General features: G+C 37.6%; 1 protein-coding gene and 1 non-coding gene across 10 annotated transcripts in view; one reads left to right on the forward strand and one right to left on the reverse strand.

Moving 5' to 3' along the window:
- Window positions 1-26,924, reverse strand: part of mbnl3 (muscleblind-like splicing regulator 3) — a 53,282-nt gene that overhangs the window by 10,701 nt on the left and 15,657 nt on the right. For 4 of the 9 annotated variants that reach the window (XM_048176672.1, XM_048176673.1, XM_048176674.1 and 1 more), the window contains exons 3-6: window positions 12,268-12,432; window positions 11,968-12,168; window positions 10,515-10,748; window positions 3,348-3,498 (exon numbers count right to left, since the gene is read on the reverse strand). In XM_048176672.1, the coding sequence (XP_048032629.1) occupies window positions 3,348-3,498; window positions 10,515-10,748; window positions 11,968-12,168; window positions 12,268-12,432 (751 nt within the window). Of the gene's footprint in view, window positions 1-1,737; window positions 1,774-3,347; window positions 3,499-8,888; window positions 8,937-10,514; window positions 10,749-11,967; window positions 12,169-12,267; window positions 12,433-26,924 lie in introns of all 9 variants that reach the window. The other 5 variants (XM_048176675.1, XM_048176668.1, XM_048176669.1 and 2 more) reach the window with 3 other exon arrangements.
- On the forward strand, window positions 5,766-5,836 carry trnag-ccc. The gene has a single exon. It is a non-coding gene; the product is annotated as a tRNA-Gly (tRNA).

Raw genomic sequence — 26,924 nt, forward strand, 5'->3', positions numbered from 1 at the left:
AAATGGTAAACTGCATAAAATACCTAAATAATACCACACAGTAAAAATATTTTGTTCAGAAGTAATATTTTATTAGCAGCTGTAAACGACAGTCATAACGTGTAAAAATTCATTATTTAAGCACATGCGATCATAGATGGTAATCTTGATCATAGATGGTAAAAACCATTTACAGCCAATGCAGGCAATTTACCACGGGGAATATATGGTTTATAAAGCTTTTTAACAGTTATTGAGGTAGAGCCAAAAATCTAGGACTAGTTCGCCAAAGTTGGTTTTTGAAATAATCTCCGAATGATTTGATGGAGAGCGGCGGTCCTAGAGGCAAAGTTGCTCAGAATGAGGAGTTCTACCATGTGGTACAAATGTGGAATTTGGTACACAAACCTTTCCACATGTGAAAAACATGAAGGCATCTCCCAGTGGCTGATTTCTTTCGAATTTCTCATCTGATCGGCCTCCGTTAACCTTGTCTGATAGCTGCTCACACCTCATTGGCTGATGGCGGACATGTTTTTTGAGATGCGTCAATGTCCACATACACAACCAAGGGACCTTGGACAGAGACACTACGTGCCAATTTTCAAGTCGATCGGACAAACGGTTGCGTAGTTATAGCCATTTTCATGTTTTTTTTTCCTGTTATAGCGCTACCAAGCGGCCAGTCAATGCATCCTTTTTCACGCGACTACAGGATGAGCGCTTACATAGGTGTGCTGAGGTAAAAATATCTCATTCCGTTCACGAGTTATAGTCATTTTTAGTAAAAGTGGCTCCGCCCACGTTGTGGCGGCCCTTAGGGACCGTGAATCGAAATTTAATTTTTTTTTTGATAATTATTGACAAGCAGACTCCAGAGAATCTTGCTGCACTGGTTTGGTTTCAATCGGGCCAAAAACCTAGGACTAGTTTGCAAAAGTCGTTTTTTCAAGGATTCAAACGATATAAGACACTTGAGCCTACACTTAATGGTTTAGGAGCTATGAACGATTTTGTACTTTTGACCACTGTAGCGCCCCCCTCAGGCCAATCGGGGTGAGCCTTGGTAACATTGTAGATGGTGTGAGTACTACCAGCCCTCAAAGTTTCAAGTCTCTATGACTTACGTTTTGGTCTGCCCGATCACTTTTAGGGGAGAATCCTTGGAAATTTTAACAATTAGAATAGGGTTTCAGCGCTACAAGCTTGAACCCCTAATTATTTATTTGAATAATCAGTTATTTTCACAATTATTGACAATTCAATTTGAAATGCTTCAAATAAACAACAGCTAGACTGAAAATGCCACACAATAAAAATATTCGGTAACACTTTACAATAAGGTTCAATTAGTTAATGTATTAACAAACATGAAGTGCAGTTCATTATTAGTTCATGTTAACTAATGTAGTTAACTAATGAACCTTATTGTAAAGTGTTACTAAATATTGTTCACAAGTGATATTTACCTTGATTTTTTTTTTAAATGGCAGCTGTAAACAAAGCAGTCATGTATAAATATTTATATAAATTATTAATCTGAATCAATGATTTAAAATTATTTTCACAATTATTTACAATTAATATGGAAATGGTTTATGACAATTAGGCTAGTTAAAGTGCCCACAGCTGGAGAAAAATCCTATGGTACACTGCTGGGCCTTTGGAGTTAATTGTGGATCACCTTCCTGTCTGTCACAGATCTGAGATGCTGCTGTAAGGTAACCGTTGATCCAGAAAGACTGGGAAGTGACCTACCAATGCCTCCAGATGGAGCCATGCAGAATACGGAGCCTGCAACACCATGCACAAAGAGCCCAGGAGAAGAGAGACCGAGGAGGATGGACGGGTGGAAGAGATGGGGAGAAGGGGGAGTGAAAGCAGCATGAGAACAAGACAAAACAACTTTAGAGTTAGTGACACACAGCGAAAGAGCGATGACCGTCATTATGGGCGACGTGGTGGCGAGATGGTGACATGGACACAAAGCAGGGAGAAACCAAGAGGAAATGAATCACGCTGGCAAAAAAGGTCCTCACCGGGAGGGGGATCTTAACCTGGATGCCAATCCGTTGTTGCGTCAATACTATTTTATGTCTCGTCGGCTGAGTAGCCCAGTGCTAACAAGTTCGGCTTGACTGTTGTTTAATATTAAAAACAACATGCAACAGCACTCACAGCCATTTACCTTTTAAAATGTGCTGTATATTGGAGTTAAACAGAAAATTTAGCAGGATAAAATCTAGAATGGGGCTTCATTTCATCCATAAGGATTTGATTCAATCAGGAAGGTGTAAAGTATATTAGGCTACGATACATATGAAAATAAAAGCCATTTTTCATGTAGATAAACCTATTTTCTTGCTTTAAAATAACATGCAATGGATATTCTAGCATAAAACACTCATTAAGAAAGGTAAAATGGCCCATTTTGATTTCATGTTGTCTACAAAGACCTCCTGAAATGGTTTCATCGGTAATACTCAATTGTGATGTTTTTATTTGTCTTGAAAAAGGTGTCTAAATGGAACTACAGAGGATGGGGACATTAAACATCATCAGCCGAACAGGTAAACTCATCTACGCACTAGTCAGCTTTTACAGCCATATTATGTTGATAATCGTGATCTTTCAACTACTCTAACTCAAATTTTCAGGGAATTTGTTTTTATGTAAAGACTGGATAAGCTGTTAGAAGCTTAATTAAAAGTGACACTGAATTATCATAATGAACAAACTATGTAAGAATCAAACGATTGTTGGTCAAAGAGCTTTTCTTTTGGCAATAATCCAAAAGCCAAAGGAAAAATCCTTTTGGGTTTTTATCGAGTGAATCAGGGTGATGCTAACTTCTGGGTTAGCCTTTAAAAAAATATAGATTTTATAAAATTTATAGATTGGATAAAAAGCCACACGATTCCAATTTGATATTACTGGGTCATTAAGGGTGGCAAACCTACTGTAACTATCCTCTCAGAGCGTTTTTATAAGGCTGAAGGGTTGCCGCTACAGTCATTTAGGCAAAATACAATCTAGTTTTTCTTACGGATTATGTGAGAACAGTGAACATTGTGCAGTGCAGCATCAGAACAAGAGTGGCTAATGCTCAGGTGCATGAGGAGACAACGCAGGACTGTATGCATCATGGTACTAGTTAGCATGACATGTGTATAGGGTGGACTACTACGAGATAAAGAGAGCAAGTGGGCTTACAGGGAGAGAGATGGCAAGCAGAAAAAGTGCTCAAGTCCTCATCTAGCCGGGCACTTTGTCTTTAAAGTGCTGTATGTATGCAAGCCAAACTATTACAGGAATACAGTGTATTAGAGAGCAGCTCAGGGGAGAGTCATTTGTCTGTGTGAGCTCACCTGTGGGAATGAACGCTGGCTGCTGCAGCTGCATGCTGGCCAAAGCCTGCTGGTAGTGGAACATGCTGGGGTTGAAGACGGCAGCCGCACCGTTAGTCTTCTCCAGGGTCGGTCTCTTTGGTAGCTGTTGCATGGCTCCTGGTGGGAGTGCCTGAAGTGATCAGGATGACAAAGAAGAAAGAGGAGAAAAACAAAAAGAAAGATGGTGGGTGGAGGGAGAGGTCAGTGACAGCCATGATATTGAGCCACAGAAAACTTTCTACAGTGTGTGTTCATGTCCATGTATGACATATTGTGTATTCATCATTCTAAGTGTTGCAAATCATGTCATAAATTAAAGAGAGAAATGTTATCAAAACTTAGATGGAGATGTATTTGATTATTTCTTTTAGGATGCATGAGAAATATTTTGTTATTATTGCATTATATTTTATCATGCATATATACTACCGTTTGAAAGTTTGGGGTCAGCAAGGTTTTTTTCAACTTTCTTTTAATGAATAAATCCTGAAAAAAATCTAAAAAAAAAATAAATAAAATAATTAAATTTTAAAAAATATTTAAAAAATGTATAAAAAAAAAAATTAAAAATATTAAGCAGTAATATTAAGCATTTCAGCATTGATAATAATAAGAAATGTTTCTTGCGCACCAAATCAACATATTCAAATGAATTCTGAAGGATCATGTGACACTGAAGACTGGAGTAATGATGCGGAAAATTCAGCTTTACCATCACAGGAATAAACTAGATTAAAAAGTTTGAAGACAAACTTTAAGTTGGCTTGAAAAAGCCTAGCTAGAAAGTTTGAAGTAGTTTTAAAAAGTTTGAAGTTTGAAAGTTTGAAGTTTGAAAGTTTTAGTTTAGTAGTTTTGATAGATAGATAGATAGATAGATAGATAGATAGATAGATAGATAGATAGATTCTCAAGGCTAGGGTACTCAAGGTGGTTGCTAGGGTGTTGCTATACGGTTGCAAGGGTACACAGGGTCGTTGCTAGGGTGTTGCTATGCGGTTGCTAGGGAACTCGGGGTGGTTGCTAAGGTGTTGCTATGCGGTTGCTAGGGTACTCTGGGTAATTGCTAAGGTGTTATGCAGTTGCTAGGGTACTCGGGGTGGTTTCTAGGGTGTTGCTATGGGTTGCTAAGGTGTTGCTATGCAGTTGCTAAGTTGTTTTGGGTGGTTGCTATGAGATAGATAGATCATATTAGAGAGAGAGAGATAGGTTTATGAGTTTCAATGGATTAGAAATAGTACATAGAATGGCACTTGTGTCTAATTGAGTTTGAGTCTAATGGGCTTCCGTAGTTTAAATTTGAATTTTGACAGTTGGAATTTGAAAGTCTTGGCTCATTTGAACATTCCATCAATGAAAGTCAATGGGATTTTCCAAGCTTTAATAGTCATTTTTAGGAAAACCGTAAGTCGGATCAGTTAGAAAAGATATAGCACACTAAGTCAGAACAGTCTGAAGGTCTGACCCGAGTTTGGAGTATGTAGATTTAAAGCTCTAGGAGGAGTTAGAGTTGGAAATTTTAGTCTCAGAAGAAAATAGCAGAACAGTAAGTTGGCTTTTTCAAGCCAACTTAATAACATTTTAAAAGATAATAAATTAGAAAACAGTTAATTTAAATTGTAATAATATCTCAAAATATTGCTGTTTTTTTAATCAAATAAACACAGCCTTGGTGAGCATTGTATTTTCTCTAAGAAATGTAATAATTATGTGACTAGGATTATTTAATAGCATTTTAAAATAATTTAATTGTTTTAAGATATATGTTCAATAATTAAAAAAAATAAGGTCTGAATCTAAAAAAAAATGATGTAGACATTTCCTCAGCTTGTTTACTCATCAACTCCTATTCTATCAAAATAAATGCAACTGACCAAATTTGACTATAATCTTGCTGACTGTAGTTTTGACACAAGCTGAAGCTTTTTTTATTCATGTTATGCTGTTCCTCATCTCTGGGAAATGTCTGGGTTCCGTCTCTATTTCTCTATAAGGGGTGTCAGCAGCATGCGGCCTTGCATGAGGAGGAGTGATATCAGAAACAGAAACTGAGGTGAGGCATCGTTATCTGCTTCTGATAATTAAACAGGGAATGCTCAGTTCAGAAGAAGGCATAGTGAGGAGGATGTATGGTTGTCTTCCACTGTGTAATTCTGTCTGAAGACTGATATGCAAGGTGATAAGAGCAAGGTCAACAGGAAAGAGGATATCTGTGATTCGCAAACAGAGGGATGATGGGGGAGCAGTCTGGCCTCATGATTTACATGTGAACTCTATCCCAAGTAACTCAATAATAATGTGCTGTACTGTGTAGCACTCAACAGTCAGGCTCACAAAATAAAAATATCAATCCAAATCTCCATATTTTTAACACTAATATACAAACATCATTTGTATATTGCATTGGTGGTTCAGTGGTAGAATTCTCGTCTCCCACACGGGAGACCCGGGTCCAATTCCCGGCCAATGCAAGGGCTTTGATAGGTTGTGCCAGAAATGTGGGTGTTTCTTCTTCTGGGGCAGTCGTGGCCTAATGGTTAGAGAGTCAGACTGGTAACCTGATGGTTGCGGGTTTGATTCTCAATACCAGAAAGAAATGATTGCCTACAATCACTCCCTGGGCGCCACAGCAAAATGGCTGCCCACTGCTCCGGGTGTGCGTCCACGGTTTGTAGTGTGTGTGTGTGTGTGTTCACTACTCGCTACCCCTAATGTGTGTGCACTAACTGGATGGGTTAAATGCAGAGGAAAAATTCTGGGTATGAGTTACCATACCATATGATTTAAAGGTGCCCTAGAACTTTTTTTAAAAAGATGTAATATAAGTCTAAGGTGTCCCCTGAATGTGTCTGTTCAGCTCAAAATACTCCATAGATTTTTTTTTAATTCATTTTTTTAACTGCCTATTTTGGGGCATCATTATAAATGAGCCGATTCAGGGCTACTGGCCCTTTAATTCTCGTGCTCCACACCCACGGAGCTCGCGCTTGCCTTGAACAGTGCATAAACAAAGTTTACACAGCTAATATAACCCTCAAATGGATCTTTACAAAGTGTTCGTCATGTATGCGGCATGCATGCGGCGGATTATGTGAGTATTGTATACTGTTATAGTGTTTACATTGATTCTGAATGAATTTGAGGCTGTGATCCGTGGCTAACGGCTAATGCTACACTGTTGGAGAGATTTATAAAGAATTAAGTTGTGTTTATGAATTATACAGACTACAAGTGTTTAATAATGAAAATAGCGACGGCTCTTGTCTCCGTGAATACAGTAAGAAACGATGGTAACTTTAACCACATTTAACAGTACATTAGCAACATGCTAACGAAACATTTAGAAAGACAATTTACAAATATCACTAAAAATATCATGATATCATGGATCATGTCAGTTATTATTGCTCCATCTGCCATTTTTTGCTATTGTTCTTGCTTGCTTACCTAGTCTGCTGATTCACCTGTGCAGATCCAGACGTTACTGGCTGCCCTTGTCTAATGCCTTTCATAATTTTGGGAACATGGACTGGCATATGCAAATATTGGGGGCGTACACCCCGACTGTTACGTAACAGTCAGTGTTATGTTGAGATTCGCCTGTTCTTCGGAGGTCTTTTAAACAAATGAGATTTATATAAGGAGGAGGAAACAATGGAGTTTGAGACTCACTGTATGTCATTTCCATGTACTGAACTCTTGTTATCTGACTATGCCAAGATAAATTCAATTTTTTATTCGAGGGCACCTTTAAACGTCACTGAAAACAACTGCTTAACTGCTGAATTGATTACAGATAAATTATTGCACTCTACCTACAATCCTGTGTGAGATTCACCAATCAGAAGATGTTGTTTCAATGGAAATGAGAACTGAATTTCCAGCTAGATATCAATCCAGAAGGGGGCGCACGGTAATGCAACATTGTTTGCTAACCGCCATAACGGGAAAAAGCGCAGAAGAAGAACAGGTGATCTATGCGCAGGGTGTCTCATTTCGAAGGCTGTGTCGCAATTGTCGGCCGCATACGTCATTAAAGGATGTCTTATTTCAGAAAACTAACCATTATAAAATTGACCGTTATTCCTAGTGAAACTTACATTGTTGTAATTTCTTTATGACTTTGGAATGTAGTGGTCAGTTTACTTAAAGGGACAGTTCACCCAAAAATAAAAATTCTGTCATCATTTATAAACCCTCGGGTTGCTCCAAACCTGTATAAATGTCTTTGTTCTGTTGAAAACAAAGGAAGATATTTTGAAGAATGTGAGAAACTGAACAGTTTTGGGGCACCATTGACTTCCATATTATTTTTTTTCTACTATGGAAGTCAATGGTGCCCCAAAGCCACCTGGTTACAAACGTTCTTCAAAATATCTTCCTTTGTGTTCAGCAGAACAAAGACATTTATACAGATTTGGAACAACTATCCCTTTAAAAATCAGCCTCAAAGAAGTATGTGGCTGACAAATACGATCTCCGGAAGACGCAGTCTTGGAAATGAGACAGAGGCATAGATATGTTAACGTGTAATCTCTCAACCAGTGTATCGACCGCGGAAAAACATTAATAAAACATATTTGACGTAGCATTACATTTACCTTAGGCAAGTCATTTAGTGTCCACAGCATGTTAGTTCACTAGAGAAATGAACTCTAGGTGGGAGCATTTCACTAAATATATGTACGACATTAGCTTATATATTTGATATATTTACTTTAACTGTTAGTAATGTCTTGATTATTTAATATTTTTAAATCAATTTTTCATAAAAACAAGTTATCACAGTAACATCACAGTAGATTTTAAAAATGAATTGAAGTAGAAAAATAATTTTAGAATTAAGTTAATGCAAAACCTGCCTTTTATTTGAGTGTTGATTATTACATCTAAAAATAAATAGAACATAATTTAATAGTTTGGGCTCTATTGTTAATTGTAACCTTTAATATTATAGTAATGTGCAAGTCATTTATTCAATAAACCACTGTTTAATAAAAAAGATGAAAAAAGAAGCAATTTTATGTTCAGTTTTCTCCCCCCTGATGTACCGAACCCGTACCGAACCGTGACTTCAGTACTGAGGTACGTACCAAACCGCCATATTTTTGTACGCTTACACCCCTAACAACAGCCTATATGGTACTGATATATAACTTGTATCCTTATAAAAGATGTAAAATACATTATTTTTTTCATATTTTCAAATTTGAATAAAATGATGTGAACTTGTGATTCCTCTCTGAGCTAGTTGGTTTGGTTTAAAGTTTCAATTTTCTGAAGTGCCTGTGGAGAAAATTAATGAGAAATATACTTCTAGAACCCAGACTTATAAAAAAATGATCTCTGCATATATTTATTCAGTTTCACTTCACTTCTAACTGATTAGTTTACACAGAGGTTGTGGCTAGTTTCTTGCAGCGTTAACACGTTCATCAAAACACAGACTATATGCAAATGAGCAATTAGAAATGAACAAATTAGCAAAGAAAAGACACAAAAATAGGTGAAAAATTAAAGTACCAGGTTGAAAGTTGGCTGCAGGCTGCGCTTCAGAGGATGCGCTGGGGGCTGGGTATGCGAGCAGTGACCACATGACGATGACAAACCAATCAACGACAGTGGACATAAACACAAGACAAGAGAATGAGCCGTGAAGGAACAGATGCAGCTGAGGTTAGAGAGAGAGAGCTGGGTAATAAGCTTGTAGGACAACAAAGAGAGCTGTGAGGATGTAAAGACAATCAAGCAGTGTTCAAAAAGAATGACAGCATGAACCGAGAGGGAGTCAAATAAAGCCAACATATGATAAAGCCTAAGGCAAATCAGGTGACTGCAAGAAGCAGGGGAGGATATCTGGTTAAGGTTCCCACATCTGTGCACTGTAAATAAACCTCTGTAAAAATGTTACATGATAAGACTTGGGAGGACTGGGATAAAGATGACATTATTAAAGGGAAATTGGCTGCAGTACGCTCTCGGCTGAAAGGCTGCTAACTAGTGGAGGTTTCTGTGGGAATGAATTGCTTGTTTTTTTCCTTCTTATCATTTTTCTCTCCTGCACCTGCACTGCAGACACTGTTTGCTAGCGATCACGGAGCCCTGGTCTTCATACATCACACAAGAGACAAAGAGCTCGCCTACAGACACACACACACACACACACACACACTCCCCCTCCTGTGGGGGATCTGAATTATTTAATACACTCCTGAACCTCACATTGAAGATGTGTGGAAAGTGAGTTATAAATACACACACCTTCATCTGACACTAGTAGAGCTTATTGAAAATGGCGTTCTGGCCAAAACTAAGGTTGCTGGTCACTTAACTCCAGGTTACCCCAGTGAGTCTGTCCCTGTAACATGTAGTGAAAGTTGCCTTGGATACAATCGGATGCTAAAATGGCTATTTGCATTGTAAAATTGCCCAGTATAAGATGTGTTAAATGACTTGCCTTGTACTACAAAATGAATGCAACGATACCTCCTTTTCCACCAAAATGGTGCTAAATGATGACGTAACTTGCTAAATTACAACATAAAATGGCCACAAATAAACAGTGCATTGTGGTTTGAGACTTATGAGTTTGAAAAACAAACAAAAATTGTATGATATAATATCATTGAATAATGAATGGTAATCATATTCATTAATACATTTTTATATTAAAATCTTTTTGATTTATGCCATAACAAGCTACTTTTGATTAAATATTCAGAATTTTTTTTTTTAAATATGTAGCCCATTCAATAAATAACAATGTCTTTACACTTATGATATAACACAACTTTATTAGATTAGACTAACTTTATTTATCCCCCAAGGGAAATTTATTCACAAATTATTGTAAAATTGATGCTTTATATTATTCATTTCAAAATAAATGCAGATGGATGGATAAAATTAAGCACTTTCATTCATCAAGGTCTTCACTTGCTTAAAAAGTTTCAATCAATAGTGCATTAAATGATGTTTAGCCTAATTATCAATATGTCTACTACTTCATATTGTTACCATATGATCTTTACTGATGGTATTTTTACACAGAACATCATCTTCTGTACAGTATAAGTGATGTGTAATTGTCATAATTATGAGAATTAGTGCTTGTGATGTCATTGGAATGGGATCGTCTCAGTAACTCACCATGGCAGCAGCATTCTGGCTGGCTTGGTGCTGCGCCGCCTTTATCCGGGCTTGTAAGTGAGCCGGAGGGTGAAAGTACTTGCATTTGTCTCGGGTGCAGCGGCCCTTGATGTAATCCATGCAAACTATGACGGAGTTCTCACTGCCATCCACCATAGCGGTTTCCATTGGGTGGGCGTAGCGGCAGTCGTTCTCCCCACGCGTGCAGTTTCCTCGCTGGAATTCTCGACACACCTGGGAGCAGGACAGCAGAGATTTACTATCCCCTATTAGACATGCTTAAAAATCAACCTTAGTTACAGTCATTTTAATGTGAGTGGCACTTGTCCAACTCTGTGTTGTGAGTGGTTGCCAGGGTGTTGCTATAGAGTGCCCACACACTTTTTCAGTGACACTGGATCCGGAAGTATTTTTTCCATTCATTTTTCCCATAGGGATTTTAAAAAATGTCTTTGTTAAACAGTTATAAACCATGAACCAAACCAACCAGCTATGAGATGAATCAGAATATTACAAACGGTGCACACAACGGATTTATTGAGGGAAAGAAGCACAATTAAAAAAAAAAAAAATTAAACTACAACCCCATGAAGCATTGCAAATGACAACCAAATTAAAAATGGACAAAAAAAAAAATAATTTTTTTTTAGTTGTTAATTTTATGTAAAGAAACGTATTTTAAGTTTATTGCAAAATATGTGCATATATACATATATATATATATATATATATATATATATATATATATATATATATATATATATATATATATATATACGTGTGTGGCTGTGTGACATATATACACAATAAAAAAAATGAAAATAATAAAATAAAAAATAAAACCAATGTTTTTAATAAAAAAAAAGTGTTGTTAAATATACACACACATATTTTTTGAAAACAAACTTATGTTAGATGCGATTAATTGTGATTAATCGATTTGACAGCACTAATATATATATACAGACAGACTGTATATATATAGTCTGTCTTGAAAGGTTTATACGTTTTTACTGTAAAAAATCAATTTCGATAGAGAAATTTGGAGTTTGGTGTTTGAATGGAGTTTTACTTCCGGAACACAACTGTTGCATTCTATTAGGTTGATAGATTATTTTAACATGTTGCTATGCGGTTGCTAGGGTGTATTGTCTGGTTGATAGGCGCTTGCTTACTGGCCCAGGTCAAAACACCCCCAGTCCTAAGTCTCTATCACATTCTGGCCTGTATTTTTGACTCATTCAATGCAAGTCTATGAGTTTTTTCCAAGTTATATCGCTTTGGAAAAGTGTGATGGCTTTGGAAAAGGGACAGCATGCAATTTGAGATATATTTCATGTCAGCAGCACAAACGGTGTGGAACGAGTTACATGCTTAAGTATGTGTTTAGCAACAGTTACAGTGATATTATTAGACCACTAACAACAAGAGCAAGTTGTTCACTGTTTAACACCTCAAGTTTGTCTGTGCGAACATGTTTCTGCGTTGAATTTCCATTGCCCATGGCCATGCCGGTGGGGCTCCCCGGGACCAGCACGGGGGCGCTGGGCAGAAGCTCGGGCATGAGACTGATGCCCGGGCTCATGTGGCTCAGGTATGGGCTGAAAGCCATGCTCTGACTGTTGGCCAAGGAAGGCGTAACTGGGAAAGAGGTCTGGATAGGAAACACAAAGACAACAAGGGATAATAAACCAATGTTTTCAAGCCGACAGAAATGATTGTGACGTTATTGGTTATGAAAATCTGATCTCACGATGGGCTGCAGCTGAGCTCCAGGCAGCATGAACTGCATCTGCTGGGCCAGCATGGCGGCTGCGGTCTTCTGCTGGATCAGGTTGTTCCTGCCGTTTATCTCCAGCTGGGTCTTGAGATGAGGTGGAGGATGCAGGTACTTACAGTTATCACGTGTACAGCGTCCCTTAGAGGGGTTGAAGAGGGAGACACAGAGAGAGAGAGACAGAGAGATGAATTGCACTGAATCTCAGCTACTAAAAGATCCAAGACTGCGTGACAGGAAGATAAGGGCTCCGTGATTGAGAGGATAAATTAAACGGGAATCCCTAGATATTTGACAGTGCCGATTCCAACTTTCCACTACAATAGAAACATCCAAAACCCCATCAAATGAAAAGAAAACAGCATAATCTCAGGAGTGCTGAAAGGTCTGAATATCAAACGATCAGAGGAAACAGCAAAATGACAGCAGTGGGACATGTACGGAAAAAAAAATTTCACTACTTCCAAATGAATTGACAGTGACAGCCTTCCCTTTCTGTCTGTCTGTTCGCATCAACGATCTGCCCGTCTGTGCGGCTGACAGATTATATAGCCCTTGTGGCTGTTGCACGCACTCATACTACATATGGATCGGACGTATAGCGTGATGCTTATCACCCAGCTGTCCGAGCAACATGTTGATCGTCGAGCAGCAGACACGGTCAAACGCACACACCGAACGTTCATGAGCGTGGTCGATTAACTGGGAGACAAACTCGATGAACCCATGGAGCAATGCCATTTGTTCTGCACTGTGTAAGGTACTGTAATAACCCAGTAGGGAAACATGTCGTTCCATCAGTCTGACAGTTAAACACTCCGGCTGATGGTCTATGGAAAAACCTTCTCCGTTTCCTTTCATGTAAATTTCTTTTGTTCAATTTTCTACCCTTTTCAGGTTATGGAGCTCTTGGGGGATAGAGAAATGGAGCAGGGACCACCTGTTATGTATGGCACAAAATTGATAATTGCATGTTAAACCTAGGGATTGGTAACAATTATCGACTAATCAAGACCTAAAACTTAAAGGGTTAGTTCACCCAAAAATGATAATTCTGTCATTAATTACTCACCCTCATGTCGTTCCAAACCCGTAAGACTTTCAATCGCCTTCAGAACACAAATGAAGATCTTTTCGATGAAATCTGAAAAGACAGCTGAAAATCCCTCCATAGACAGCTATGCGGCTACCACTTTGGCCCCATTTGAGGTTTCAGATTCGGTTGAGCTTCTGTTTATGTTCACTGATCAATGTTTATATGTGAATAAAAGCCTAAATTAAATCTGTTCATCATATAAAGCGATCTTCAGAAAATTTGGACTAAAACACTCAATTCATATGGATTTGTTTTACAATCTCTTTATGAACTTTTTGAAGCATCAAAGTGGTAGTTGCGTGGAATGACATGAGGGTGAGTAATTAATGACAGAATTTTCATTTTTGGGTGAACTAACCCTTTAATATATTTTTAATTAAACCTTTTGGAGATTTCTGTCTCTCCACTGAAAGTTCAGGTAACCAAAACTTGTAATATCCAAAAAGTTCATACAGACATAATGAATCGAGTGGTTTAAACTTAAAGTCTTTTGAAGAGATAAGATTGTTTTAGATACGTGATATGGTTGTTTGTGCTTCAAAGATTAACCAAAGTCTTATGGGTTAGGAACGTCATGAGAGTGAGTAAATGATAACAACATTTTCATTTTTGTTTCATTTTCATTTTTCATTATCTAGTTTCTTTTTCTTTCTTTTTTCAATTAAATAAATGGTTTAAGGGGAGGGGTTAAGTAAAAAGTACTGGTGACATTAGCTGAAAAAGAAAGTTGTTTCAGAGTTGAAGCGAGATATACAATTTGATGAAATATTACAAACACAAATGTTTTTGACAAATTAATCATTCTTTTTTAAAGAGATAGTACATCCAGAAATGAACATTCTGTCATCATTTATTCACCCTTATGTTGCTCATAATGATTTTCTTTCTTCTGCAGAACACCAAAGACTTGATATAAAAGAATGTCTGTCGCTCTTTAACACACAATGAAAATTAATGGTGACCATGACATCAACAATATTTAGACTTAGGCCTAACTTTTTGGTCTGTTGCGCACAAAGCTTTCATACGGGTTCAAAAGACTTTGAATAATACGTTATGTAGACTACTTATATGGCATAACTCATTTTAGAGCTTGACAGACCGAGTCTTTCACTGTAATTGCATTGAAAAGAGCAGATTGGACTGTCAAACATCTCCTTTTGTGTTTACGAAAGAAAGAAAACCAAATGTGCCCGCTTGGATTGTTTGGTGAATAAATAATGGCAAAATATTTATTTCATTTAACATAGAATGTGTATTAAAGAAAGCAAATAGTCTATGAAAAATGTTTATTCTACTGTCATGCAGACATTTTATTCTAAAAGAAAACCTGTACTCCTTATCCAAATCTTCAATGCTTAAAAAAAGCATGATTGGGTGCACTGAATGTCTTCCTTTAATGCATTCAGATCTGTGAGGGAGGAAGAGTTAAAACACATCTTAATGCTTCATGTTGCTCTTTACAGACATCATCTGCAAAAATGCCTGAAGAGTTATAACAATCTTCGTCAACAGGCATGCAAAGGCAACAATGACTTGATTTGCTGCAAAAACTTCGATTTTTTTCTCTTTCTTTGGTTAGATAAGAGACTCAATTTTTACTAAAGTCATCACAGATTTAAATGGGTTGTTGGGCTCACAAACCGAATTGAGCTTCTTAGCATGGAACATGCGGTTGTAACAGGATGGAATCTGAATGGAATCCCGACGCAACGCTGATGGAATTCAAATTAAATTTGTGGAAACAATGAATGCAGATGGTATCTGTGCAACGCTAACAGTTCAGACACAATGTCAAAGTGTCACTCCATACGAACAAGATGGACAACTGTCCACCACATACAGCAATTTAAACACTTGTCTGTGTCTTCGGTAGCCTCTGGGCAGCTTTTAACAGCGATGAAGTCCTAACAAAATTTGAAGTGAGTGAGTGTGGGGGTGTCTCTTTGCTGGCCAGTGTGATCTGGTGCACTTAATAGAGATGAAAGTGGGAGTCTGGAGTGTCAGTGTGCAGGGACAGCGTGATCAATGTGTGCTGTTGAGGACTTGGAGATGTTCCACCATCCAACTGCTGCATCATTCAATGCAACTCCCACACATGCAGCTCCATATGACACCTAGTCACACATAGTCAGGCGGCATAAAGCCATATCCACATCACATCCTGTTCTGGCTAAGAGCAGTGCCCTTGGCTTGCTTGTAAAAGAAGTGAGCTCAACATAATCAGAGTTGGAGCGTTTCTCTATAAATAAAGATTACATTCACTGCAAACCCAGTGACAGTGTGTTAAAGTACATGACAACAAGCAATGTTTACCATCGGTCTCCCTGCATCATCCTGAGAATCACACCAACCTGAAATCTCACCATGACCAGTGTGGCGGTATGTTATGCACTGGGTTCACACTGTGTAGTATTATTTAACTTCACTTCAAAGTCAAAAGTAATGCCTAAATATTTCAATATTTTCAATACACAAACAATGTTATTAAATAATTATTTAAACATCCTAAATTCATACTAAACAGAGTATACATGTATTAATATACAGTGGGCAGAAATACATTTATGCATTACTTTTGAAAAGTTTGGGGTCAGTATGATTTTTTAATGGTTTTGAAAAGTCTCTTATGCTCACAATGCTACATTTATTTGATCAAAAATGTGAACTGTTTTCTATTTTAATTATATTTTAAAATATAAAATATTATAAATATAAAATATATTATTTCCTGTGACGCAAAGCTGAATTTTCAGCATCATTACTCCAGTCTTCAGTCAGTGTCACATGACCCTTCAGAAATTATTCTAATATGCTGATTTGCGGCAAGAAACATTTCTTATTATTTTCAATGTTGAAAACAGAAATCTTTTGTGAATCTTTTCATTCTAAATGTCTTTACTATCATTTTTGATTAATGTATTAATTTCTTTCAAGAAATAAAAATCCCAAACTTTTAAACAGTAGTGTAAGTATTATACATTATTATTAAATTACCAATAGAAACAAGTAAATGTATGTAAATGACATGTATTAAAATTATTACATTAAATATCACATTTTTCCACCTACATTTGGCTGTATTAAGGTTAGAGATGAATTCCGATAGTTGACTCAAGTTACAAGTCACCAATTCCAATACGACTTGAGTAAAAGTCTTAGAGTTTCTGATTTTATCAGTACTTAAAGGTGCTACAGAGGATCTTTTCGTCGACTGAGAAACCAAAGACTGTTTTTGAAATGAGCGCATGCGTAAGAACAACCCCCCTCCTTCACAGCTCATTTCGAGGGAACGCCTCCCAAAACTCGTGCACGAGTATTGGAACACGAGTGTTTACCACCGGCATGCGCTGTGTCGTGTTAGTGCATTCATTATGTCGGATTTACCGCAGGTAACTCATAATCTGCATTTGTTACTCCTGACTAAAACATTGCATGCGGTGCCTGTGGAGTGTGGAAAGTTACCGGAGCGCGCAGCCGCGCACGTCTCTCACAAGGAACGTCATGGCAGTGATTGACAAGCCAGAGGGCCAATCGTTTACGCGATGATCGCGTAAACGATTGGCTGATGTTTTTAAGGCCCTACCTCGTGCACAGATGATGTATATTAATATTATTCCTTTCAGTGCACCTAATAAATAGTCTTTTATCAGTTAGTGGAAGACAGTTTCAAGTAATATTGCAAAAATGTATAAAACAAAACATCCTCTGTAGCACCTTTAAGTATTTTACTCATACTGAATGTAGGCTCAAAGATGCACTAGTCCTCAACATCTAAGAGACGTGCCAGTGAAAAACAAGAAACAGTTGATTTTTTGGAGAGAGCAATCACATGTTTATTTTCTAAAGTCAAAACAAAACTGAACACCTTGAAATTTCAATAAATCAAGGTCGACACAACAGCTTCTTAAAAGTCTACAAACACTCAAGTCTCAGTTCATCTCAAGTGCTCAAGAAGAGCAGAATTAAACCAATATCCTTCAAAAAGGCCTCTTCAATATAATGGATAAATAAAATAATGTTGAGTAAAATTAAATAGTCAAAGCCTACTTGCACTGGACGCACTGGCCTCATCACCGGCTGCAGCCACGTCCTCATCTATGAAACATGCGATTCAGCAACTATACCTGCTAATACACTCACAATTGCATAAAGAAGCTTTGTTGACAAGTTTGGGTGGGTACGGGCAAAACGCACAAGATATAGTACCTTCAATGTCCTGTAGATGGCGATATCACTTCTTTGTAGCAGAAATAAACTGCTGCAGAAAAAGTTAGGAGCCATGCAAAATGTAACAACTAACTGTAATGAATTTCGCTGGCTTCTGCGGCAGATCACACTATAAATAAACACGTAACGCTTACTTTATTGCCCTCCGTGTTTACTTCTATATGACAGTGCACTGTGTGTGTTGCCAAGCCTGTGATTTTCCCACAGAATTGGGTTACTTTTTCACTGTTGCCGCGGGTTGTTTTGCTACTCCAAGAGTTAAAGCGATCGCACTAACGTGATATTTAACCCCCAGAATGCGATTTTTACCAGGATACTCCATTGAGCTAGTTTTGGACTAGCTTTGAGAAGCAATTGAGTGGACTTTGTGGTAAAAACCTGACAACCCCATTTGTATCGTTCTTTTGCGCATGCAGGTCAGTTCAGAATCTGTTCACACTGGAAATCTAATATTGGCCACATTTAAAACAACAATGTGAACAAAAAAAATCAGATCTGAGCAAAAATTGAGCATTAAAGGGTTAGTTCACCCAAAAATGAAATGAATGTAATTAATTACTTACCCTCATGCCGTTCCACACCCGTAAGACCTTCTTTAATCTTCAGAACACAAATTAAGATATTTTAGTTGAAATCCAATGGCTCCGTGAGGCCTCCATAGGGAGCAATGGACACTTCCTCTCTCAAGATCCATAAAGGTACTAAAAACATATTTAAATCAGTTCATGTGAGTACAGTGGTTCAATATTAATATTATAAAGCGACGAGAATATTTTTGGAGCGCCAAAAAAACTAAATAACGACTTATTTAGTGATGGTCGATTTCAAAACACTGCTTCAGGAAGCATCGGAGCATAAATGAATCAGTGTGTCGAATCTGCTGTTCGGAGCGCCAAAGTCACGTGATTTCAGCCGTTGGCAGTTTGACACGCGATCTGAATCATGATTCGACACACTGATTCATTTATGCTCCAATGCTTCATGAAGCAGCGTTTTGAAATCGGCCATCACTAAATAAGTCGTTATTTAGTTTTTTTTTAGTCTCCAAAAATATTCTTGTCGCTTTATAATATTAATATTGAACCACTGTACTCACATGAACTGATTTAAATATGTTTTCAACTAACGGATTTCAACTAAAATTTTTCAACTAAAATTTCTTAATTTGTGTTCTGAAGATTAACAAAGGTCTTACGGGTGTGGAACGACATGAGGGTAAGTAATAAATGACAGAATTTTCATTTTTGGCTGAACTAACCCTTTAAGGCTCGCAGTGTGAACATAGCCTTTGATACTTAGTCAAACTACAAAGTAGCCAAAAAGATACTTAAATACAGGAACTAATTACATTTCCTCAAATACTTTACACCACTGCTTTTGTGTGTAATATGCATCAGACGGTCTATGAACGCTCTGGTTTTGAGGTTAATGGGACGGTCGGTGGGCGTGCCGTCTGAGCCTGATACGATACCTAATGACACCCCCTTCAATTCTTCTCCATAAAACCATCATAGGCATGACACTCGCATGCAAGATGTACACAGTCACAGATGTGTGTAACATTGTTAACTGTGTGCCCTGACACTTGTATGTCTCTTTGACACACAGTGACATTGAGAGCAATTGCATCAGCAGCGTGTATTGTGGGAGTGTGTGGTTAATGAGCAGACCGTCTCAAAGGAGCAGACAGGTGATCCTGCCAAAGCACACATGAGAACCAGCCTCACAGCCAAGCTTTAACATTCTGGAAGACAGTGAGAACACGCCGCTCATTTCAATAGAACACAGTGATACAGAAAACACAGGTCGTCACCACAGAGAGATGCGGGAAATGAGCTGAGGGCTCTGACAGTGTCCCCATGAGAAGAGAAACGGCAGAGATGAAAAGCTGTAAGTCATGTCATGTAGGATGGACTAGGTCAGGGATCTCCTCTGCGTCGTCATGGTAACACACCCGGCAACCGAGAGTAAGTTTTGCCTCATGCTGTCTCCTAACTACTGATTGGCCAGACAAGAAGAAAGGGAGAGGGAGGAAATAAAGGAGAGAATGTACAATTGAAAAAAAGCAGACTGCATATCTGATTAAACCACAATAAACTTCAATTAAAATCTGAGCGCTGAACCTTTTCATAATGCAGATTTCTCTTGTTCAAAAAGAATATTCTTAAACAGACTGTATTCCTCAAGAATCTTAGACAATATATGTTCGTGCCAAAAACATAATTTAATTTTTCAATACAATTTTTACCTTTCTTATAATTAAACAGGCTGTTTTTGCTACTGTCCCTTTAAAAGTGAACTCACTACTTCTTTATGTTATGATGAACAATATGGCAGTTGTCAGGACTTGTGGTGTAAAGCAATGCATGAGTAATCACTAAGTGAGTAGTATTTTAACTGGTCATGTGATTTCAACACATAAGGTGACCCACTCCATGTATAATAATACTTGCTTTTATTAGACTATTAACATGACTGCTGTCTGTAATGTTAATGTTTGTAGACATACTCAACAGACCAAAAGATTGGGGTCAGTAAGAGTTGAAGTCCCCCTGTAGTCAATAATTTTAACGCCCACTGGCATGTTAGTGAGATGACAAGGAGAGAAGAGGATCAGGATACAGAACTAAAAATAACATTACCTTTCATAGGATCCTAATGCTAGGAATATGGTTATTTATTTTCAACAACGTGAATGTCTCAGTTGAGCTTTATTTATTTGTATTCAGTACATTTCACTGTGGTAAATCAGTCGTAATTTCAGCGCAGGCTTTACAAACAGACTTTTACGATATGATCTCGACAGTAATGCAACAACATGTAAGTAACTGTGTAATTATAATGCCTGATCTGTGACCAGTGATTTCTGATATGTAATAATTCATGCACAGTCAGATGTTCTTTGTCTATACAGTAAATCATACCACTGACTAAACGGTCAACTTCACATTGTTTCTCTTAGTAGGATGAAAATAATCCATTATTTAAACTGTGATTAAATTACATCTAGAAAGCGATCAAATCGCGTTTTTAAGACTGTCTTTGGTTCACTGCAGTTTTAAGGAGGAAATACTCAACAATGGTGTTGACTTATGAATTTGCACATGGTTTGTCTTAAAGGGTTAGTTCACCCAAAAATGAAAATCCTGTCATTTATTACTTACCCTCATGCCGTTCTACACCCGTAAGACCTTCGTTAATCTTCGGAACGCAAATTAAGATATTTTAGTTGAAATCCGATGGCTCCGTGAGGCCTGCATAGGGAGCAATGACATTTCCTCTCTCAAGATCCATAAAGGTACTAAAAACATATTTAAATCGGTTCATGTGAGTACAGTGGTTCAATATTAATATTATAAAGCGACAAGAATATTTTTGGTGCGCCAAAAAAAACAAAATAACGACTTAAAACACTGCTTCATGAAGCATCGGAGCACAAATGAATCAGTGTGTCGAATCATGATTCAGATCGCGTGTCAAAATGCCAACGGCTGAAATCACGTGACTTTGGCGCTCCGAACAGCTGATTCGATACACTGATTCATTTGTGCTCCGATGCTTCATGAAGCACTGTTTTGAAATCAGCCATCACTAAATAAGTCGTTATTTTGTTTTTTTTTGGTGCTCCAAAAATATTCTCGTCACTTTATAATATTAATATTGAATCACTGTACTCGCATGAACTGATTTAAATATGTTTTTAGTACCTTTATGGATCTTGAGAGAGGAAGTGTCATTGCTTCCTATGGAGGCCTACTGGAGCCATCGGATTTCAATTAAAATATCTTAATTTGTGTTCCGAAGATTAACGAAGGTCTTACGGGTGTGGAACGGCATGAGGGTGAGTAATAAATGACATTATTTTCATTTTTGGGTGAACTAACCCTTTAAAGCATATTAAAAATACCACATAGACATATAAACAGCATTAAAAACTTGACTTTCACCACAGGGAGTCTTTAATACTTGTATTCAGAAAGGTTGCATTAAACTGATCAAAAGTGACAATAAAGACATTTACATTAGCTGCGTTTACAAGGACCCTAATAATCCTTTTTTGTGTCACAAATACGTTGTAACCAATCCCATTTGTATGGGGGCGGGCTTTAGCATATCATTAACTATGCTCTGAAGCAGTGGGTCTCAAGAGAAGCCAGGTTATCCCGGTATATTCTTCTGTTGATATGAAAAATCGAGTACATTTAGCAATATAGCAGGTGAATTATGTATATGCCTTTCTCCACTGATGTTCTGAGTTGTTCAAAGTGTTTGTAAGGATACTGATTTTCAGAAGGCAGCTGTCTGACTGAGATGGTGAACGGGAACATGGTTTGTATAACATTAGCAACACATTATTAGCTGTTTGATAACGTAGTCAAGCCAATGGCTAATCATATCAGTTACCGTTATGTGTCCAACGTAGAGTGCGATACATAAAATGCATTACCATTCTGATACTTTAACTTGTAGACGAGCCTGTATAATTCACTCTTCCTCTTCTTCTGAATCAGTTTCTGGTTCAAACATATATGACTGTGTAGCATTTACTACAGTAAAATTGAGTGGATGAGGTATTTCGAGCTTGTGCGATTGAGAGGAGGGGCTAATTTGCATATTCATGGATCTGCCTATACTAAATTAAGCAAAGGTTACATTCAAGCTATTTTAAGGCATGAAGAACTTATTTTCACTGAGAGGAAAAAAAAAGTTTAAATATGTCATATGGTGATCAAAGATGAGTTTTATGGGTTAAAATGATTGACTACAGGGGGACTTTAATACAAACTAAGGGTTTCTGTATCACTTTCAAATGTAGTACTTTTTTGTTTGTGCCAAAACACCCCTGACATATTTAGCTGGCCTGTATCACATGACTGTGAGAAGCGAGCGTACAGCCATGCACAGTCACACCACAAACACAGAGACACTCACTTCCACATTAAACTGAGAGAGATGGAGAGAATGGCAGAATGGAAACATAGTTTGGTGTGGTGCTACTTTTCACCTGTAGAAAAATGTACAACAAGATGCAATGATATATATGATACATGGTATCTTAGTTGTTTTATTCATATTTGGTATAATTAATTACTTTATTATTATTTAATCACAATATATATATGTCAAATACAAGATTATTTTTATACCTATTTCACAGAATTACTGTTTTACTGCATTTTTTAATCAAATATATGCAGCCTTGATGAGCATAAGAGACTGAAAAACATTAAATAACCGTCTCCACACTTTTGATCAGTACTTTAATATTCACATAGTAAATTAACTCTTTTATTGCAAAAGTACAAGGTAAATCCTGTTTTCCAAATGTCCCCATTAAATGTACTTCCTGGAACAGTGTCTCTCCGTGTCCATTTAGTTGTCCTATTTTCTAAAAATAACTTTTTAACTCATGTTCATGTGAATAAGACGCAGTCAGTGACAGTACCTGCTGATTTAGTTTTTCAGACAGAAGCCTGTGCCAGCGCCAGTGCTACATCAATAACTGAATCACATTTACATAGACTAGCTGACTGCCTAATTCATGCTTCTCTGATACGTTTTCAAGCAAACCAAACCAGATTAATGGTCAACGAACAGCAAGACATTGTGCATCAGGGGCTAGTGGAAAAAAAGACAGAACAGCAGCCATTAGGGGATATCGATAAATTAGAAAAGATGTGGAGGTGTGCAGGGGCACAGAGGAGAGAGAGTCCTGGGGGGATGAAACTGGGTCTGGAGAAAAATGCTGGAATTATTTTGACATAAAAAAATGCCATGATTGTGACTGAAGGGGGCTGCACTCAACACCTGAGATCTTGCACAATTAAAGGGTTAGTTCACCCAAAAATGAAAATTCTGTCATTTATTACTCACGCTCATGCCGTTCCACACCCGTAAGACCTTCGTTAATCTTCAGAACATAAATTAATCCGATGGCTCCATGAGGCCTGCATAGGGAGCAATGGACACTTCCTCTCTCAAGATCCATAAAGGTACTAAAAACATTTAAATCAGTTCATGTGAGTACAGTGGTTCAATATTAATATTATAAAGCGACAAGAATATTTTTGGAGCGCCAAAAAAAACTAAATAACAACTTATTTAGTGATGGCCGATTTCAAAACACTGCTTCAAGAAGCATCGGAGCATAATGAATCAGTGTATCGAATCATGATTCAGATCGCGTGTCAAACCGGCAACGGCTGAAATCATGTGACTTTGGCGCTTCGAACAGCAGATTCGACACACTGATTCATAACGCTCCGATGCTTCCTGAAGCAATGTTTTGAAATCGGTCATCACTAAATAAGTTGTTATTTAGTTTTTTTTGGCGCTCCAAAAATATTCTTGTCGCTTTATAATATTAATATTGAACCACTGTACTCACATGAACTGATTTAAATGTTTTTAGTACCTTTATGGATCTTGAGAGAGGAAGTGTCCATTGCTCCCTATGCAGGCCTCACTGAGCTATCGGATTTCAACTAAAATATCTTAATTTGTGTTCTGAAGATTAACGAAGTTCTTACGGGAGTGGAATAAATGACAGAGGGTAAGTAATAAATGGCAGAATTGTCATTTTTGGGTGAACTAACCCTTTAAATACAAGATTTTTTACCTTTTTTGAACTGAAGAACACCTTAGCAACTACATAGCAACACCCTGGCAACCACCCACAGCACTAGTGTCTGGCATACTAGTGCTGTGAGTGGTTGCCAGGGCATTGCTAGGGTGTTCTGGGTGGCTCTTAAGTGGTTGCTGATAATTTGCTCTTTTTTATCCTTCTCAACTAAAAAAATTTCTTGGTCGGATCACCTAGAAAAGTCTGAAGCACCTAAATAAAATTACATTAGCATGAGCATGAGCATGTGAACACCTTTCTCTGCAAGTTTTTTAGCATAGAGGTTTCTCAAGCAAAGGTTTGTCTTGTGTGTGGAAAACGTTTTTTTTTTTCACTATGAAAATAAAAATTGACAATTCAAGAAGCATTATTAAACAGTGTATCATACAGTATACTGTTTACATACAGTACCATACCTGAAACAAAATAATATTCCCTCAAAACGAAAGCTGAATGATGCAGACATAACGCCAGCAGGGGTCACTCATACTTCATTAAATAAATTAAAATAAATAGGTAATTTTGCTGAAATATTATATAATTATAATTTTTATTATATAACTACTAAGACTGTTGCAAAGTGATACACAGATCTGTTGGCTGAAGCTGTCATAGCCGTGCTTTATCGTAAATAAATAAATCAGGAACAAGGACTGTAACAATCCATTTCTAATATAAATTATTTATCCGTATACTTCATTTGCTTTTACATGCGTCCTCATAATCTTTCATCAAAAACATTAACATCCCCTCCCCCTTACGACAAAATCTCTTCTCTGATGACGCGTGCACCAGCGTGGGGGCGGGACAATAACCTGTCACTCACAGCAATTAGCAAACAACAATGATCCAATCAACTTCCGACTAACAAAATCAAGTCCCACCCCATTTTTATTATTCAAGAAGCCGTTTCACTCAAATATATGTCACAATAGACAACGCAATTTCCGTTTCATGCCGACTTTAAGTGCACCTCTTCTTAGCACTTACGCAGGAGCCATTTAAACTCTTCAGACACACACACACACACACACATAGAACATAATGAAGAATGAACAGCAAACAGTTTCTCTCATTTATTTCCTCTAGCTTTTATCTCTCTCTGTCATAACAGCAATCTAACCCTGAGTTTTTAGATAGAGACGGCTGGCTGCTTTTACTGTTCTGATAAAAACAATCAAACAATTGGATGAGCAATTAATCTACACAGGTCACTGGCACCCAGTGCTAACAACTGTAACACGGTTCACAGGGATTACTGTATCCAGTCGGCTGGCGCTGTTGCTAGGCTTCGTGTAGCTTTCTCTCTCACTCCTCCTCATCCTGAGCTCCCCCACACATGCTGTACACAGCCAAAAAATGGCCAAATAATACATTCTAGCTCAATAAAAGAGGAGACAGCTGCTGCACTCAGACAGAGAGGGCCTTGTCTGGCTCTTTCCCCGCACATAAACACATACGCAGAGACATAAACACACAAACACATTTGTTGTGCTCATAGCTCAATGCTCAGCACCACAGTTAATGTGAGTCCTGATTGTCCCACAGCTCCATAGAGTTCCTTCCTGAGATCACCACGGACAATCAGAAGATAAAAGGTATAAAATTTGAGCTAATAAATCAACAAACCACCTAAAGCTAAACAAAAATAAAAAAAATTGAATTCTGTTACACAGTTAATCTGCTAATCATACATATGATTGAAGGGACAGTTCACCCAAAATTTCCGTCATCATTTACTCATTGATGTAGATAATCTCTATTAATATACTCACAAAAGGAGAAATTATTTAATGTGCTGGTTTTTACTTTTCATGCAATTGCAATGAACGCGGACTAAGGATTGCACACTAAAAAGTACTCAAAAGCTCCAAGCTTCATCATAAAACTAATTATTATGACTATATTTGAAGACTTCAGATGCAAAAGCCGTCTGAAATTTTCTTCTAAAATGAGCATTTTTATCAAGCTTGTACGTTTAGGTTCAGTAATTTCACTTTAATGGCAATTAATAGGTCCTTTTCATTGCCATTAAAGTGAAATAACTGAACATAAATATACAAGCTTGATAAAAATGCTCATTTTAGAAGAAAATTTCAGATGGCACTTTGCATCTGAAGTCTTCAAGTTGTCTAATGGCATATAACGGCTTTGTGAAAGAAACAAAATTAGTTCTAAATTGTTATTCACATAAAATCTTTACATTCACCAATGATGTCCTATTCATGAATGAATCATTCTTTTTTCACATCAGTCTGAATGATACATTCAGGAATCTGATCTGGTTTCTGAGGCCCTGTTCACACCTGGTATGAAGATGCGTTTTGGTTGATCGGATCACAAGTAGATGAGGAAGACACATATCCGTTTACACCTGGTGTTTTAATCCGTCTCTTTTGTCCACTTTCAAACGCTTCTGTCCTGATATCTTCGAGGTGAAGGTCTATGGGCGGGTAAATGTATGGGGTATTTCAGATCTTTCGATCTAATGGACAAAACAAGCTTGCGCAATTTCCATATGAATGCGCACAGAGACAACGAAAAAACATACAGTGAGCGGCAGCTTTAGTTTCTGCTCTGACAGCTGCAAGACCGAATGCAGTGAGTGTGTATTAGGAATGGAGAGAGAACATTGTGAATTATACGTTTTTTGGTCTTCAAACCAAAATTGGGTCTTCAACCGAC

This window comes from Megalobrama amblycephala, linkage group LG23, assembly GCF_018812025.1.
Source record: "Megalobrama amblycephala isolate DHTTF-2021 linkage group LG23, ASM1881202v1, whole genome shotgun sequence".
Taxonomy (NCBI): domain Eukaryota; kingdom Metazoa; phylum Chordata; class Actinopteri; order Cypriniformes; family Xenocyprididae; genus Megalobrama; species Megalobrama amblycephala.